The sequence below is a fragment of the Platichthys flesus genome, chromosome 3 (assembly GCF_949316205.1).
Source record: "Platichthys flesus chromosome 3, fPlaFle2.1, whole genome shotgun sequence".
Classification (NCBI taxonomy): domain Eukaryota; kingdom Metazoa; phylum Chordata; class Actinopteri; order Pleuronectiformes; family Pleuronectidae; genus Platichthys; species Platichthys flesus.
In genome coordinates, this window is record NC_084947.1 from 538,569 (window position 1) to 557,264 (window position 18,696).

The following is an 18,696-nucleotide window of genomic DNA, read 5'->3' on the forward strand; positions in this document are numbered from 1 at the left end:
CAAAGAGTATGATATAATATGATATGATATATAGTAGAGGTATAAATATCAGTAATATAACTATTTGACTATACAATAGATAATGTCATATACTATGAGTGTAAGAATATATAGACAGTGTGCAAAAGACAATATTATTGTATAAAATGATGAATAATATCAATATGGTTTATATTAACACATATCACATATGATGTGGAGTAAGTGTTCCAGTGTATGGAGCGGAGTGTTGTACAGGGTGCACAGTGAAGGAGACAGGTGTGTGTAGGTCAGTTGTGTGATGCTGGCTCTGACAGAGGTAGAGGAGTTGTTCAGTTTTATTGCGGTTGGGAGGAACGACTTCCTGTATCGTTCCTTAGAGCAGCGGGTTGAATGAGTCTGTGGCTGAAACTTGTGGATTAAGAAAACAATGTATAGATTGTTTAAGGTCTTTAATATTTCATGAAGTGAATTTGTGTTTATCACATCACACTCGTGGCTTGGTACAGTGTGAGTCTGAACGTGCTTCATCTTTACAAAAAAACTACATTCTGTTTGAATAAACTTTATTACATCATCACAGGAAGCTGCAGGAAGTGGCTGTTCACAGCAGACCTGCTCCACGGCTGTTACAATAGTAACATGACAGACACCTCCAAAGAGGAGGAGCCAACATGTCTGAGATCAGAGACTGAAGCAAACACTGCACAAAAAGGTCAAATATCACTGATCCTAGAACCAGCGTAGTTCAGCTCACACACACTCAACACACACTCAACACACACTCAACACAAACACAACTTCACCTGTTTGCCTTGAGTTGTGCCTTGCAGGCCTCACATGTCAAGTAGAAGTTACTTTACCACAGTGTAGAAATACTTACTTGAGTAAAATTATAAAAGTATCAAGGTCAAAATATGCTAAAAGTACCAAAAGTAAATAACTGGTTATGCAGATGTCAGAATGTTAAACCATATTGTTTGAAGAAAATGATTGATACATAATCACGTTAATGCTGCAGGCGGTTCACTGTAAACCGCCTGCAGAGCAGAACCGTCGGTGGATGAACTGTTGCACAATCGATCTCTCAGTCTCATGGATTTATATTGATTTTATATTCCAGAGAAACTCAACAGGTACAGACTCAAACCAGCAGCGAGCTCGTCCGTCTCGCGTTGGCTCTACTCAACCTCTTTATGCTCTTTAGTTAAAAACATAAATAAAATAAAATTATAAAGTGATGACTAAATTCATTATAACATTCCGATGAACAAGAAAGTGCTGAAACCTTCAAACCGTGTTCTTTTGATTTGTTGTGAGGTTCTGAGTGTGTTGAGCCGGAGGACACAGTCTCTTGGTTTGAATCTGCTCATGAACTCTGTTATATTTAAACTGAGAAGCAGCAGCTGAGTCCGTTCACCATCTGTAACCTGAGGCTGTCTTGAACTTTGACTTCAGCTGCTCTCATGTCTCTAAATAACTTCACTCTGTTCTCCACAGTTTCTCTCTCTGTCTCAGGAATCAGCTTCAGGAGCAAACTGGGATCTCGTCTACTTTCTTTTAGCAAAAAAACAATCAAACACAAAATTAGCCCTGTGAGTAACCAACTCAATCCTGCGTCAGCTCCTTGATACTAAAGCAGATCAAATACCCTCACATGACACAGTGCAGCAGGTTCTTTCATTGCAAAGTGACGACAGTCAGAGTCACAGGAAGTTTGTTTCCTGTGGTGTAAAGATCCCTGGTTAGAGTGACAGCGTCAGAGCAGGAGGAAGTTGAGGGACTGTGCTGGAGGCCGCTGTGCATTCACAACAACAGAGAAACTCAAGGATCAGGATCAGTCCAGAGCTCAGTGTTGAGGCGGCAGAGACAGGAAGTCCACACGTTTCCAGGACTTTTATGAGTCGAGGCATCATTTCCAGCTTAAAGACACGTCAACCCGGTCAGATTTCTTCACTCTGGGATGTTCCAGCATCAAACTGAATTCTCAATCAACTATATCTGAAAGTTCATGTGTGAACGTCGTTTAAAATCTGAGATCCAGTTTGGCACATGTTCTTTGAAAATGGATCCGAACCAAACAGAAAGGTTCAATACTAAATTTCGAAAATCCCTAAAGTAACCATGTCCTAGGTTGTCATTTATGGGGGTGGGGGCGTTATATTGGACAGAATAAGTATATCCATTAAATAAAGGAGTAAAATTATCAGTGATATCTTTCATCAGAATTTGTCTCAAAACAGTTTCAGATAAAATAAATTCTAATTCCATTCCCTTTCAGTGAAAAGGTTCCTGATTGGTCGGTTACTCCCACCTGATTAACCGAGATGACAACGATCTGAACGTGAACGAGTCGCTCACTGGTCAGGTTCCTGGAGGAAACAGACACAGACCATCTGAGCGATGACAGATGATCCAGAACATCCCAGAGATCCGCTCAACAGTGCTTCAGTGTGTACATTTACTCTGTGACTTAACAAGCACAAAAGTCCAGATCCAGATCCAGATCCAAATCTAGGTCCAGATCCACATCCAGATCTGAAGGAGAGGATCTGAAGCCCAGAGGTGTAGAGCTCGGTATGTTGCATACTGTGATTTTACAATTCTGGAGACAGAGCACCGGGTGGAGCTGATTGGTGGAGACCAAGTGCACCTGCACCGCAGCAGCAGGGGTGTGTTACATTCCTATGACAGTGCTGCGCAGAGGGGAGGGGACAGCACCAATCTGTGTTCAGAGTGAGGCAGCTCACCCTTCATGTTTTCTAATCATTACTTAACATGTGGTAAAATGATATCATGTATTTAGCTACATAATATATTTTTAAATGTTTGTCAGCTTGAAGCTATACGCTGGAAACATTAAAATGTTTTGAATTACAATTTGAGCTAACAGCTAGCTAGCTAGCCTACGTCCAGAGAGAAGCTGTGTGATCATTATAATTTGTGACGGTTTGGGAAATGTGATTGGATGGATCTCTACAGATGATGTTTCACCTGAAGCAGTTTTTAAACTACATAGAAGGAAAGAGGCCACAGACAGACTGTAGGGGGCAGTAGTAGCTTCCTGTTGGTCCGGTCTGACTGGGTCCAGTTTCCTGATCGTCCATTTCCCAGTCCGGCCGCAGGATGCTGTCTCCGAAAAGGACAGGGGTTGAAGAAAAAGAAGACGACAGGGGGTCCGGGCCCCTTGATTGGTTAAACAGGTGGAGCAGGGGCGGGTCTTAGAGGCATCAGCGGCTGGGATGCAGCTGACGGTTTTGGTTTTCTGAGGAAGAAATGAAACGACAAGTCAACACCTCTGACGTTAAAAACCATAAAATCTCCTTTTGACTTTTCTTCTTCTGCAAATGTGATAAATCAACTACAAACATGGAGGTCAGAGTTTAAGCTGCTGGAACGTGGATTTGATCTCTGATGGACCCACACCATCAAAGTTAGCTCTGAGTTATCCTGGAGAAAACATCTGGGTTAAACCTCGAGGTCCAGTTAGCTTGTGGTGAGTCTACCTTGGATGGTAAAAATATTATGGCTCTACAAATCTCTATTGAGGAAATGAACAGGGAAGAGTTGAGTTGTTCTTACAGAGGAGGGGGGGGGGGCCTCGGAGCGTAGGATGGAGCCGTCCTGCTGTTCTCCACCACCTGATCACACACAAACAACATATCATTAATAGTTCAAAGTTATTGTTATTTATTCATTGTTATCTGATGACATGAGCTCAACATCATTTTACTGAGAGGAAACTGTGTTTAGAGAGATAAGTTGACTTGATGGGAGTCGAACCAAAGATAAAAAGCTTCATCCCTTTTCCTTCAGGGTAGACACCAAACCGGGTCAGACCAAATGAAGTGAACGTTAAAGTTAAAATGATGAAGTGTCTTCACTGAAATATGTGAGACAGGAACGCGGCCATCTTGTTGTGCTGACGTCATTAACAGTCAGAGTCTGTGCAGTAGTGATCGAAGGATCAAGGTCCCGCCCATACATGTTCTAAACCAATCCTGAGTCAGTCTCAGCTGTCAATCATGATGTCTCTGCCTGTTTTTATATCATCAAATAACTGATTCAAACCAAACTGTTGGTCAGTGAGTTAAGAACGACCTGAATGACAGAAACCATCTTTGACACTCAAACATTTATTGAACCTCTACTTTGACTTTTATGTCTGGTTCATGTCCCACCTGCTAACATGGAGGAGGAGGGTTTATGATCTTTACTGTTAGTGCTGGTTCAGTGTGAGTAGTAATCAGAGTCTTTTACCTCCTGTGGGGGCAGGAGCTGAGCGTGGTGCTTCACATGGAGACAGAGCAGAGCATGTTAGGACTCGTTAGTTCTTATGAAACATTCACGTCACAAACAAACATGAAGATCCAGAGTCTCTGCAGTGAGACGCTTGATGGGTGATGATTAGTTGGGACCAGTGGGGGAGTGCTGCGTGTCCTGCAAGCCATTTCTCTAGGACAGCAAAAGCATCATCTGCCTTACTCTGCCTCTGATTGGTTAGTATCCGGAGCCTTTTCTTGGTTAGGTTGGTTGGTTGTGGTGATTGGTTAGTTAGGATAAGAATACCACAGTAAGCCAATCATAGGCTGAGTAGAGCGGCTCATGTCTGTGTTTGTCTTCCTGTGAAAAACATCTCGGCCCTTTTGAACACATTGAAAAACTAAGTGGAAGTTCGGCCTCGAATGAAATTCAAACAAGAAGCAAATCTCCAAACAAACGATTCAGCAGAAACGACCTCCTGCCACTCCAGTGACGCTCTGCAGGTTAGTTACCCTCTTCTCCGGGCCCCACTACACCACTGGGACACAGGCAGTGGAAGTGTAACTGGCCAAACACCAGTGGACTAAACATCTAAAGATTAGGAACATGATCTACAGGTTTATTCACTCCTCAGTATCTTAAAGCTAGGGTTGGTAATCCCGGAGAAGCCAGAGCAGATCCCTCTCGTCTTCAGTCTGAGAACAACACAGCCAATCCCCGGCTCAACTCACCCCCGCTCTGACGATGCTGCTGGCGTGGCCCCGGGCAGCAGACGGAGGCTGCGCTCGGGGGGGCGGGGGTCCCCTGACGGGATTGTCTGTCGCTGCACCGTCCGGTCTGAAGACAGGAAGTGACAAAACATTAACAATGGAAACACGTGATTCAACCGCAGCAACAAGAAACGCTTCCAGGTAATATCTGCGATGTGATCTGTGGTCCCGACTCTTCTTACGTGGGTTCTGCCCCTGTGCATGAACACAGCTGGTGTCGGACCCTGGGGCTGCAGCAGCAACATTTAATACACGTCCGCCTGCTGTCGAGAGCAAGCTGTCCAATTCTTACTGATCCCTCTACATGCAAGTATCAGTGGTTTGTAAATGTCTGAGTGTCCTTGAACGCCCCCAGATGACAGGAAGTGATGTCATCAGTTTATGTGACAACACGACATGTAACGTTTTTTAGCTAGTTTCTCTTTATTCTTTAAACAATTATCCACCAAACGTTTTGGGGTGAGAATTCAGATTTCATCTGTTTGTCATGAATACGTGTGTGTCTGTGTGTGTGTGTCTGTGTGTGTGTGAGTTGTCGTATTCACACTCACTGGTATCCCTGGGACCTCTTCCTGCGGATCAGCCCGAGTCGTCGCAGCAGCTCGTTCTTGCGCAGGAAAACAAACACACCCAGAGCGAGCAGAGGGAGGACGAAGAAGAAGAAGACGAGCAGGCCGTCTCTGAGGGACGTGTCTTTATCTGAGGAGGACAAAGTCATGTTCAGTTCAACAGGAACTTCAATGTGAAATATCTGTATAATGAATTACTGAGAAGATAACTTTTCATCTGAATCTGGGCCCTGATTGGTTGCAGTGCTATTCACAGATATGAGGTGACGAGCGCTGGGGTCAGGTGTGTGTACCATTCCATGTGGGTCCACTGTCCACGCTGCCTCCGTAACCTTTGACCTCACAGAAGGGAGGAGCCCAGCCGTCCTCGCAGTGACAGTTCTTGTTGCTGTTACACACCTGAGGGAGACAGAGACAGGTCAGTGGGGGACACAGACAGCTCAGGAGGACGTGGACAGGTGCACGTGTCTCACCCCGTGTCCGTGACATTTCTTCAACACGTCACAGTCGAAGCTCATGATGTCGGCGCTTCGACATTCGAAGTTCATACACACCTGAACACCACAGAAGAAGAAGACATTAACATCTCTTTCCTGTCCCCCCCCTCCCCCTCTTCCTTCCCCTTCTCACCTTGTCCTCTCCACACTTGGTTCCTTCGCTCACCATCCCGGGATCAGGGACGTCTGATCCCAGCATGAAGTCCACTCCGTAACACTTGGCGCCGCCGATCGGCGTGATGATGATCGACGGTTCGATGCCAAACACCGTCACCGCCTGAACGTCGGAGCACTGCAGCTTCCCACATACAGCGTTTCTATGGATATGGACATGAGCATCACAAGGGGGGACATCTCAGTGTGTGTGTGTGTGTGTGTGTGTGTGTGTGTGTGTTTGATACCTGCTCTCACACTTCTTGTGACCGTAGTTCTGGTAGCCACAGTTTCCAAAGCGGTCGCCTTTACTGTTGACGTCTTTAAAACAGATTTCAGGAGCAGCCTTCGCCTCTGAGGAAGAGGAGAAAAGGAAGAACAGGAGGAAGAAGAAGAAGGAGGTGGAGGAGCAGGAAGAGGAAGAAAAGAGAAGGCAGAGGGGAGGACAGAGATGAGGAGGAGAGAGAAGGTCTTTCGTCGTCTTGGACATTAACAGAGTGTAAACAATATGAACCACTGACTGTAGCTAAAGACGTGTCCCCTCTGCTAACATGGAGGAGGCTGGGTTTATGACCTGTACTGCAGCCAGCCACCAGGGGGCGATCCAGATAACTTTGTTTCACTTTTCAGCAGCGTAATGTCGGCCATCTTTATTTACAGTCTGTGGTGTAAACAGATACGTACTGGGTCCGAATATGGTCTGACACTGTCCATCATAGTGTTGACACTTCCCATTGTAACAATAGGCCTGCTGGTTCCTGCAGGCCTGTCCGTTCTGTAACACACACAGACACACACACACACACACACACTCAGTAATAATAATCATGTGTCCCTCAGTCACGTTCCTGTAGGTTTGATCCTCAGCTCTCACCTGGACGAAGACGTCACTCTGACAGAACAACGAGGAGCCGTTACAGAACTCTGGGAGATCACACTCATCTGTGCTGGAACGACACACTGTTCCTCCCGGTAGGTACTACACACACACACACACACACACACACACACTCTGTTAAGCTACACAGTGAAGTTTTTCACCAGTGTAATGACTCACAGCAGGTTGATGTGTTGATTATTGATCAGAAGAAGGTGCTGCTGGTGTTTACCTGACAGTTAGAGCAGCATTCTCCATAAGCACACTGAGCTCCAGACTTCAGCCTACATGTCTGGTACTCACAGCAGGGGTCCTCCTCACACTCCTACACACACACACACACACACACACAGACACACACTCACAGTTCAACCCTCTCTATGGGACCAACACCATCTTTTATTGGTAATTTCATGTTTGTGTTTTCAGATAAAATAATGACCTTCTGGGATCCACAGTCACACTCCTCTCCCACGTCCACTAGTCTGTTGCCACAGTAGGGGGCGCTGTAGGCCTCGTCAGGCCGCGGGACGTTCAGGAGACACGTCCCCCCCGTCGACAAGATCATCTTCTCAAAATCATCTGCACTACAACTGCTGAAGTTTCTGGATCCTCTGCAGACAGAAGGAGGAAGAGGAGGAAGAGAGGAGGAGGTGAGGAGGAGGAGTTTGAGAGGAGAGGACAGGAGTGGAGATACAGTACATGTGTGTGTGTCTGTGTGTGTGTGTGTCTGTGTGTGTGTGTCTGTGTGTGTGTGTCTGTGTGTGTGTGTGTCTGTGTGTGTGTGTCTGTGTGTGTGTGTGTCTGTGTGTGTGTGTCTGTGTGTGTGTGTGTGTCTCTCACGTGGCTCCAGAGTGCATGATGCAGGCGTTCCCTGGGCAGGTGCAGGAGCGCCCGTCGTCGTGGTTCATCCCGAGGTTGTGGCCGAGCTCATGAGCCACGATGGAGGCGAACGAGGGAAGGTTGTTATTGGTGAACTGAGCGAGCGAGAGAGAGAGAGAGAGAGAGAGAGTAAACACAGCATGAAGTTTTTCTGCTATCACTTGGAGTTATGGCAATTCTACCGTGCAAGGATCCATATGGAGACTATTAACAAGTCTTTAGTCACTGATGAGACAGACAGGTGGCTCTGCCAATGAGGAGACGGCAACGTACCGCGTTGATCCCGCCTCCGTGACTTCTGGAGCAGACGGTGGACACGAACGCCATCCCGGCTGTTCCTCCAAAAGTCTGCTTCCTGTTTGAGACGACATCATTGTCAACGCCATCATCAGACAGGGTGCTTGTTTTTATTGATTTTCAGTGTGTGTGTGAGTGTGCGTGTCTGTCTGTGTGTATATGTGTGTGTGTGTGCACTGACAGGATGAGTTGTGCCGAGTCGTGGCGTCTGCGAGAAACCAGCTCTCTCTCTCTCCACTGGGTGAAGCGACTCAGAACTTCTCCAGCGCCACCTTCAGTGCTGATGAGGTTCTGCTGCGACCAGATCTCCAGACCAACCAGGACCACTCGGACGTTCAGCTGCTTGTAGATCTGAACACACACACATGCTATATTTGTTGGTAAGGAAACCTCATTTTTTATTTAATTATCAGAACTGCTGTTGCATCAGCTCTGACTATACAACCTTGTAGCTTGTCAGTGTGTTTGTGTGTTATTGTGTCTCTGGGTGTTGGTTTATTTGTGCAACTTTGTATCTCTAGAGCATCTTCAGACCTGAGCTCCTCAGTTCTCTGGATCTTCTCTGGAGGATCACACTCAGTTTGTCCTCCTCCTCCTGAGCTCCTGTATATAGACTAAATCTAGGAGCAGTGTGAACAGCAGAGGATCCTCCACTGATTCACTGAGGGGGGGGGGGGGGGTTTCTAACTTGGGACACAAACATGAAAAAACTAACACAAATCCCTCTAATGACAAAGTGCTGACGGACACGAAGATGTGAAGAGAGTTTGTGGTGATCAGAGCTGACGACGTGTCAGGTGATGTGAACATGATCACATGACCTCTGGTAACAGGTCACTTCCTGTGTGTGTCTTCCCCCCCCCCCCCCCCCCCCCCCCCCCCCGGCTGCTCCACCTCTCACCTGGACCATGAGGATCTGATGCTGAATGAGCCTGAGCAGGAAACCTGCTGCTGAGTTGTTCAGCTGTGAAACACAAACTCTGGAGAAGCTCTGGAGACGATTCTCTGGATTTAACCTGGATCTCAGGTCTGAAAACAGCTTCAATTTGTGTGTGTGTGTATCAGTGTGTGTGTGTGTGTGTGTGTGTGTGTGTGTGTACTTACACTGTCTATGAAGTTGGCCAGAGAAATCATCTCCTCCCTCACTGCGGTTTCATTTTTGTTCATAAAGTTGTACTGAGGAGAGAGAACGAGAGAAACCTGTTTTACCAGCTTCATTACCATGGTAGCAACAGATGCACACAGTACCGGCTCCTGAACGTTGACGTGGGGAAACTAACTGTGTGTTACACAAACAACATTCTGCATAACGTGTGTGTCTCACCCTGTCGTTGTCCACCACCAGCAGCAGCTCCACATAGTGAGTCTGATGAAGAACAGCTCGCTTCACCTGGAACAAAATGTTCCTTCATCATTTTATTCAATAATAGCGGGTGCAGTTTTTGTGTGTGTTTGTGTGTCAACCCACTCTGCTGTGTTGTCCGTGGTGGATTTCCTCTGGTTCCTGTTGAGCATGGTCCGTGGTGTTGCTGTCGGAGTGATCATTGTGTGGTGTTCCACAACCACGGGGCTGTGATGTCACATCCTGCAGGCGGTACACCAGGTGCTGTTCAGGGGAGGAGTCTAAGGGCTCAATACCATAACTGTCGCCCGTGAGATGTAACACTCCTCTGAAGAAAGATACAGAAAAACACACATCAATGATCGCACTGTTTGTTTACACTGTGGCACTGTTTGTTTACACTGTGGCACTGTTTGTTTACACTGTGGCACTGTTTGTTTACACTGTGGCACTGTTTGTTTACACTGTGGCACTGAATGTTTACACTGTGGCACTGTTTGTTTACACTGTGGCACTGAATGTTTACACTGTGGCACTGTTTGTTTACACTGTGGCACTGTATGTTTACACTGTGGCACTGAATGTTTACACTGTGGCACTGTTTGTTTACACTGTGGCACTGTTTGTTTACACTGTGGCACTGTTTGTTTACACTGTGGCACTGAATGTTTACACTGTGGCACTGTTTGTTTACACTGTGGCACTGTATGTTTACACTGTGGCACTGAATGTTTACACTGTGGCACTGTTTGTTTACACTGTGGCACTGTTTGTTTACACTGTGGCACTGTTTGTTTACACTGTGGCACTGAATGTTTACACTGTGGCACTGTTTGTTTACACTGTGGCACTGAATGTTTACACTGTGGCACTGAATGTTTACACTGTGGCACTGTTTGTTTACACTGTGGCACTGTTTGTTTACACTGTGGCACTGAATGTTTACACTGTGGCACTGAATGTTTACACTGTGGCACTGTTTGTTTACACTGTGGCACTGTTTGTTTACACTGTGGCACTGAATGTTTACACTGTGGCACTGTTTGTTTACACTGTGGCACTGTTTGTTTACACTGTGGCACTGAATGTTTACACTGTGGCACTGAATGTTTACACTGTGGCACTGTTTGTTTACACTGTGGCACTGTTTGTTTACACTGTGGCACTGAATGTTTACACTGTGGCACTGTTTGTTTACACTGTGGCACTGTATGTTTACACTGTGGCACTGAATGTTTACACTGTGGCACTGTTTGTTTACACTGTGGCACTGTTTGTTTACACTGTGGCACTGTTTGTTTACACTGTGGCACTGAATGTTTACACTGTGGCACTGTTTGTTTACACTATAAAATGTCATTTGAAATGCAATGTTTTTTATCCAGATGTTCAGAGGAGCCGTTAAAAACAAATAAATATGTTTGTGAATGACTGTGATCAGAAAAAGACACACATCATCGAACTGGGGTGTTTTTGTGTGTGTGTGTGTGTGTGTGTGTGTGTCTGTGTGTTACCTGAGGCCGTTGCAGATGCTCATAGCCACAGATGAACCCTCCATATTCTGAACGAAGCCCCGGTAGTGACAGTGGTTCTGTAACACAAGAAGCACCTGGATCATAAACACTGAGCTGAGGGTGTTGAGCCCTGAGTGTCGTCTGCAGGTATTATGAGTGGCTGAGGGGAGAGGGGGGCAGTGGAGGAACTGAGTGTTTGTGTGTGTGTCAGTGTGCTTGGTCTGTGTGTGTGTGCGTGTGTGTGTTACCTGTACAGGTGGTCTGGTGGAGATCACTGATCCATTCTGACTGTAGGAGAACACAGTGAAGTCTGCAGGAAGCAGCAGTCTGTGAACGGACCACAGGTTTCACATCCTCATCTTCATCTTCATCATTAACATGAAAAGTCACTGACCGCAGTAAGTCCCCTTCTCAACCCCAAAAAGTGCTGATGCAAACACAGAAGTCATGGTGACCCTTGACCTCTGAAATCGAATCAGTTCGTGTTTGAGTCCAAGTGAACATTTGAGCCAAATTGGAAGAAATTGTGTGAAGAAGTTCTTAAGATGTCGTGTTCACAAGGAGCTGGACGACCTGACATCAGTGAAACGTTCCTCTCCTCTCAGAGCTTCCATACACCAGCACTAACACTAAATACACATTGGATGTTATATTCTTGTGTCTTTCTTCAGTGTTTTATATTGTCGTTATGTTTTTATCTTGTGTCGGAACCTCGGGTCTTTTCACTTCCTGATATTTAGATGAAAGTAAAATGCCTCCAGATAATGTGGCAGATTCCTGCAGACGCTCGTCTCATCGTGAGGAGCTCAGTGTGACCCTGACCGAACAGATACGAGAACCTGAGGCTCGTCTTCTACCGTCAACACCAAGCGATCCTGAACGACTCAAAAGCTTTAATCCACTAAGAGAAACCACCATCAGCTGATCATTGTGTCTTTGGTCTGATTGGCTGATAAGCAGGGACAGATGTGATGTCATCAGCTTGCTTTGTCCTGTTCTTTTATTCTTTGTGTTCTTTTAAGTGTTTTGTGTCTGATATGGTTCTGTACAGTGAAAATACAGCATCATATTCTTGGTGTGTGTGTGTGTGTGTGTGTGTGTGTGTGTGTGTGTGTGCGTCACGCAGATGAAAACACTAACTCGTTTCTCTCCAGATGAACCACATGATCGTTTCCATCCACACTGATGATGTACGACACCTGTAGAAACAGAGAAGTGGACGGTTATCAACCAGTTACACCCGCCATGTTAACACAACAGAACCACACACACACACTAACACAAAGCCAATCACACGCCAGTATTCAATGTGACCAATCAAGAGACTGTTCAGTCATGTAGGGCGAGTCGGGCAAAGTTTCAACGCAGAGTTGACCAGAGGACAAGACACACACACACACACTCTCTCTCTCTCTCTCTCTGTGATTACCTGTGTGTGTGTGAGTCTGTCATTAACCGTTTCAGGAAGTCGTCAACTTCACAAAACTACAATTAACAACTAAGAAAGATCCACAAACATTTAAACTGAAAACTGAGTGTGACACCAACAGGAAGCTGAAGAGGTGTGACAGAGCGTTTCATAGTGTGGTGACGTCAGATCTACAGAAGCTACATGACCTCGTCTGGGGGGGGGGGTTCTGTCCATCTGTCAGGAGACGACGCACAAGGAGAACGAGGTTTTATCATCAAACAACACACACAACCTCTGTGAGCACTGACCTCCGTGACATAAACTCTTTGTGTTCATGTTACTGTCCCTCTGCTGTTTGTATGAATGAACCATTTGTGTGTGTGTGTGTGTGTGTTTGTGTGTGTGTGTGTGTGATGATCTTTATCTGCTCTGGAGGTTGAAGTTTTTCTTTCTTAGAAAGTGAAACTGTAATAACATGTAATAATAATAATAGAAAGTGGATGTGAGGACAAATGTCTGAGTCAGTGTCTCTGGACACTTTCTGGATCTTCTCCAGGTAGAAGTGTGTAACATGTGTGTAACATGTGTGAGGTCATGTGAGGAACCAGCAGGACACTTCAAAATCCACATCACTCGTTCTTCTCCGTGTTCCAGATGAAGTGAAACCGACTCATCACCTCCGCCCTCAGGCCCGTTTCCTCGGCTCCGCCCACTGCTCTTCCTGCTGACCTAGATCACCGACCTTTCACACCAACCATCTCAAACTCACATCGACATGAACACATGAACCACAACACAGCCACACTGACAACAATGTAAATATATAAATACACAACACTTTTATAAAGAACTTTTTAATAACAAGGTTACTTTTATAATTAAATGATATAAGCACAATGGTCCATATAAATGTACCAGAGTCTCTAGACAGGCTGATATTAAAAAGAGAAGAAACAAAGAAACAAAGAAACGGAGAACAAACACACGCTGAGGCAAAAATCCACGATATACAGCAGTTAGTCAATTGACAATTAAAATGAGAGAGAGAAGGAAATTAGATTAATAAATAACACGACTATTCTGGATGATGACATATTTTAGTATTCAGTTATACCAGAAACCACATCTTGTTGTGTTTAATTAAACAAACAGAGCGATAATGCAAAATGTGACTGTATAACTATTCTGTGTGATGATGAACATCTTCACTCATATAAAACTAAAAACTCTCCAGAAACTGGAATAATCCAAGGTCAGCTGAGCTTCTGACTCAGCTGGCAGACACCAGCCTGTGTGTGTGTGTGCGTGTATGTGTGAGTGTGTGTGTGTGTGTGTGTTTGTGTGTGTTTGAGGTGAGTCAGGACAGGGAGTCAGCGGTGGCCTATCCAAACCAGCTGCTGACAGCCCGTTGTCTCCTCACACAACAGGGGTGGAAGGTGAAAAGAGGACTGGGGGTTGGTGGATTATCAGGAAAAGTGAACTATACTGTTTAGATTTATAAATCTGATTTAACCTGAGTTGGGTTCACTCACGTTAAATAGTTTGTTCAACATTATTCAAGTTTATTCCTATTAGGTTATTATTATCTTCATAGTTAACAAATGAATAAAAGGATTCTTTGACATGACGTCACATTGCAACTCAGTGTGTACATTCCCGGCCAACATGTTGGAACATGTTGAACACACACACAATCAGATTTACACACACACATACACACTAAATCCTTCTGTGTTTTAAGCTGGTCCTGAAACAAGCACTGTGTTAGTAATCCAAGGTTTCCTGTTGGAGTTTTTATCTTTGAATTTCCAGGTTTTACCAGAAATGATAAAAGTACATGTTTTACTTGACTTCACATAAAACTACACAAACAAAATAACCAAGGAATAAGTATGTGTGTGTGTGTGTGTGTGTGTGTGTGTCTGTCCCCCACCGTCTCAACGTCCAAGTTCATCCATATATTTACAAAGTCTGTGTCAGTCGCCCCACAAACCCAACAGATCAGTTCACACAATGAAAAACTGATTAAACTAAAATAATCCGTTCTGAATTTTACTGTGGATCTTCAATCACTGACAGGAAACTACAACAATATTCATCACACAAACACACACACACACACACACACACACACACACACACACACACACACACAGTGCTGACTCAGCTGAGGTGATGTGGGGTCCCACTGACAGGAAGTGTCAGATCAGCTGATTCCTACTGTTTCATTCCTGAGGTCAGCGATCACAGTGGCCAGAGAAGGAAACACACAGACACACACACACACACACACACACACACACACACACACACACACACACACAAACACACACACACACAAACACACACACACACAAATACACACACACACACACACACAAATACACAAACAAATACACACACACACACACACACACAGAAAAATACAATTACCTGACTGGGCAGTCTTCCGGTCACATCCCGCCTCAGCCTGCCTCCCATTGGTCGAGGGACCGTCAGCTGATAGGAGACGAGGTGTTGGGTCTGCTGAGACTCTGCGAACGGAAACAGGAAGCAGAGCGGAGGAAGCTGATTGGTCAGCTGTTCATTATAAAGTACAACATCAGTAGAGCTCATTCCTCCATCAACAGTCTCCTGAAGAAACCTCATATAAATTCAGAAGATAACAAATCACGGTGCTCTAACGGGTCAGGGATGTGGACTTTATGTTCGATGCTGTTTTCAGGCATGTTGTCTTTTAGTTCGAGAGGCGGACTTACAGATTTCACTCTCAGTCACTCACAACCCTGTGCTCACACTCTAATATCCTCTCTGTGGGTGTGCTAGCTTTATGTCTTTGAGCGTTCTGTAGCTTAAACCAGGCTCATGCACGCCCCCCCCCCCCCCCCCCCCCCCCCCCCTGCGGTTCTCTTGGTTGATTTATTCTGAGAGACTTGTTGCACAAAAAATTCCAAAAGCGGAAGAAAGAAAACAGAAGCTGCTTTAGTGTCAGGAGAGTTGAAGCTGGAGCACAGAAATGAGTGAAAGCTTAAAAACTCTGAGATAGAATCAATAAGTCCTGTTTTCAAACTGAGAGACCCCCATGTGGATGAGGAGGAAGACACCCGCCATGTTAACACAACAGAACCACACACACACACTAACACAAAGCCAATCACACGCCAGTATTCAATGTGACCAATCAAGAGACTGTTCAGTCATGTAGGGCGAGTCGGGCAAAGTTTCAACGCAGAGTTGACCAGAGGACAAGACACACACACACACACACACACACACACACACACTCTCTCTCTCTCTCTCTCTCTGTGATTACCTGTGTGTGTGTGAGTCTGTCATTAACCGTTTCAGGAAGTCGTCAACTTCACAAAACTACAATTAACAACTAAGAAAGATCCACAAACATTTAAACTGAAAACTGAGTGTGACACCAACAGGAAGCTGAAGAGGTGTGACAGAGCGTTTCATAATGTGGTGACGTCAGATCTACAGAAGCTACATGACCTCGTCTGTGAGGGGGGGGGGGGGTTCTGTCCATCTGTCAGGAGACGACGCACAAGGAGAACGAGGTTTTATCATCAAACAACACACACAACCTCTGTGAGCACTGACCTCCGTGACATAAACTCTTTGTGTTCATGTTACTGTCCCTCTGCTGTTTGTATGAATGAACCATTTGTGTGTGTGTGTGTGTGTTTGTGTGTGTGTGTGTGTGTGATGATCTTTATCTGCTCTGGAGGTTGAAGTTTTTCTTTCTTAGAAAGTGAAACTGTAATAACATGTAATAATAATAATAGAAAGTGGATGTGAGGACAAATGTCTGAGTCAGTGTCTCTGGACACTTTCTGGATCTTCTCCAGGTAGAAGTGTGTAACATGTGTGTAACATGTGTGAGGTCATGTGAGGAACCAGCAGGACACTTCAAAATCCACATCACTCGTTCTTCTCTGTGTTCCAGATGAAGTGAAACCGACTCATCACCTCCGCCCTCAGGCCCGTTTCCTCGGCTCCGCCCTCAGGCCCGTTTCCTCGGCTCCGCCCACTGCTCTTCCTGCTGACCTAGATCACCGACCTTTCACACCAACCATCTCAAACTCAGCAGTGACGAGGTCAACAGCCGCAAAACATCACAACTTAATGACAGACACACACTCCACGATGAGGAAGTTTATATTTAACATGAACAAATATTCACAGATGTTAATGTGGAGATACGTTCTGAAGAGGAAGAGGAACATCAGACTGAAGCTTCAACTCAACAAGTCTGAATACTGTTGAAACTGAGTCATCTGCTGGGATGTGTGTGTCTGTGTGTGTGTGCTCAGATTCATTCAGACACACACACACTCATTGGGTGGAGCCGGTGGTCAAACAATCAATGAAGAAACAAAACAACAGATTAATATCTATTGATCTGAATAAAATATTAGAACGTTTCAACATGACAGGTTCAAAAGTGCCTTGATCGCCCCCTGGTGTGTGACTGCAGTATAGTTTATGAACCTCCTCCATGTGAGCAGCTGGGACAAAGACCAAACACACAAAAGGCTCTAAGGCTCTTTGTATAATCCTCATATCTCAGATATATGAGTCCAGAATAAAACCGGAGCGTTGTTGTTTCGATGGAATAAGTCTGACAAATTCGTAAATATCTCCAGGCTGAGACTGACTCGTGATTGGTGGAGAGCATGTATGGGCGGGACCTCGATCCCACGACCTCGTCTTAGTTCACGATGTTTGTGCGTTCAGTGTTCAGCCACTCTAAGCTGCTGGTACCATGGGAACAGCACTGGGAGTTCTGGAGGATTGGAGCTGGAACTGGACTGGATTCCTCGAGGCAAAGCTCTTAACACGGGACACAGTGACATGTTGTTCACGTGTAGTTTGAGCTCGCTGCTACAACACGTGAAAACATCATCGTCATAGCAACTTGTCTGTCTCACTGCTCCTGCTCTGATTGGTTTAACGTCATCATCATGTGACCATCACTGACGCTCAGACTATTAAATATTAAAAACCGATCTACGGCTCAGGAGGAAAAACTTTCCTTCACTGTACTTAACAAAACATGGCAGTGTAGTATATATATATATATATGGTACTTTATATAATCATGAATTATAACATACACTATAATCCACAGTAACGCCCTGTGTGATGTAGTGTGACTCTAATGGTCAACAGTGTACCTGTACTCTCTACAAGCAGCAGTGTGTAGTAGTACTGTGGAGTACTGTGTAGTACCTGTACTCTCTACAAGCAGCAGTGTGTAGTAGTACTGTGGAGTATTTTGTAGTACCTGTACTCTCTCCTAGCAGCAGTTTGTAGTAGCACTGTGTAGTACCTGTACTCTCTCCTAGCAGCAGTGTGTAGTAGTACTGTTTAGTACCTGTACTCTCTCCTAGCAGCAGTGTGTAGTAGTACTGTTTAGTACTGTGTAGTACCTGTACTCTCTCCTAGCAGCAGTGTGTAGTAGTACTGTGTAGTACTGTGTAGTACCTGTACTCTCTCCTAGCAGCAGTGTGTAGTAGTACTGTGTAGTACTGTGTAGTACTGTGTAGTACCTGTACTCTCTCCTAGGAGCAGTGTGTAGTAGTACTGTGTAGTACTGTGTAGTACCTGTACTCTCTCCTAGCAGCAGCAGCAGCAGACAGACCTCCAGCAGCCCCCCTCTCCCTCTCATCTTCTCCCCGTCTCCTGCTTCCTCTGCCGGGACGAACTGATGTCACCGGGCGGCAGCGGCCCCCCCCACCGGCCTCTTCCGGGCGTATGCAGTACTACTGCAGTACTTGTAGTAGTAGTAGTAGAAGTAGTGATCTTCCGGTCTTCTCATGCTAAACACCCAGAAGAGCTTCTCTTCTTCGGCCGAAACATTCTCGTCGCTCCCGCGGAAGAACCGGTGAACCACCGCTACCGAGAACCGGGAATCGAACGTTTGCCGTTAGTTTGACCTGATGACCGAGTGAGAGGCGGAGTGTGTCTTTTAAGTGTGTGTGTGTGTTTGTGTGTCTGTCCTCTGCCTGATCACTAACTCCTCCACCTCAATCAAATGACGTCAGCGGAAACGCTCTGTGCTTCCGGTGGGACTTCAAGATAAGAGCACGTTCATGAGGTCCAGAAAGAGAAAGTTATGATTGAAGAAGTC

At 45.5% G+C, this 18,696-nt stretch overlaps 1 protein-coding gene across 3 annotated transcripts; it reads right to left on the minus strand.

Moving 5' to 3' along the window:
* Positions 1-416: 416 nt before the first annotated feature.
* Positions 417-18,606, minus strand: adam9 (ADAM metallopeptidase domain 9). Of its 3 annotated transcripts, none has more exons than XM_062381225.1 (24): positions 18,171-18,606; positions 14,988-15,088; positions 12,284-12,342; positions 11,392-11,470; positions 11,144-11,220; positions 9,756-9,957; positions 9,612-9,677; positions 9,392-9,463; positions 8,469-8,638; positions 8,264-8,345; positions 7,952-8,085; positions 7,551-7,722; positions 7,341-7,433; positions 7,106-7,210; positions 6,916-7,006; positions 6,480-6,585; positions 6,212-6,395; positions 6,055-6,135; positions 5,875-5,980; positions 5,564-5,711; positions 4,974-5,079; positions 4,240-4,269; positions 3,562-3,620; positions 417-3,244 (listed from the first exon to the last, which is right to left on the minus strand). In XM_062381225.1, the coding sequence occupies exons 1-24, from the start codon at positions 18,232-18,234 to the stop codon at positions 3,175-3,177; spliced, it is 2,457 nt and encodes an 818-aa protein (XP_062237209.1). In that variant the 5' UTR covers positions 18,235-18,606; the 3' UTR covers positions 417-3,174. The 3 variants fall into 3 exon arrangements, with proteins under 3 accessions (XP_062237209.1, XP_062237211.1, XP_062237210.1); XM_062381227.1 differs by lacking the exon at positions 18,171-18,606 and adding an exon at positions 17,851-17,866; XM_062381226.1 differs by lacking the exon at positions 4,240-4,269.
* Positions 18,607-18,696: the final 90 nt, after the last annotated feature.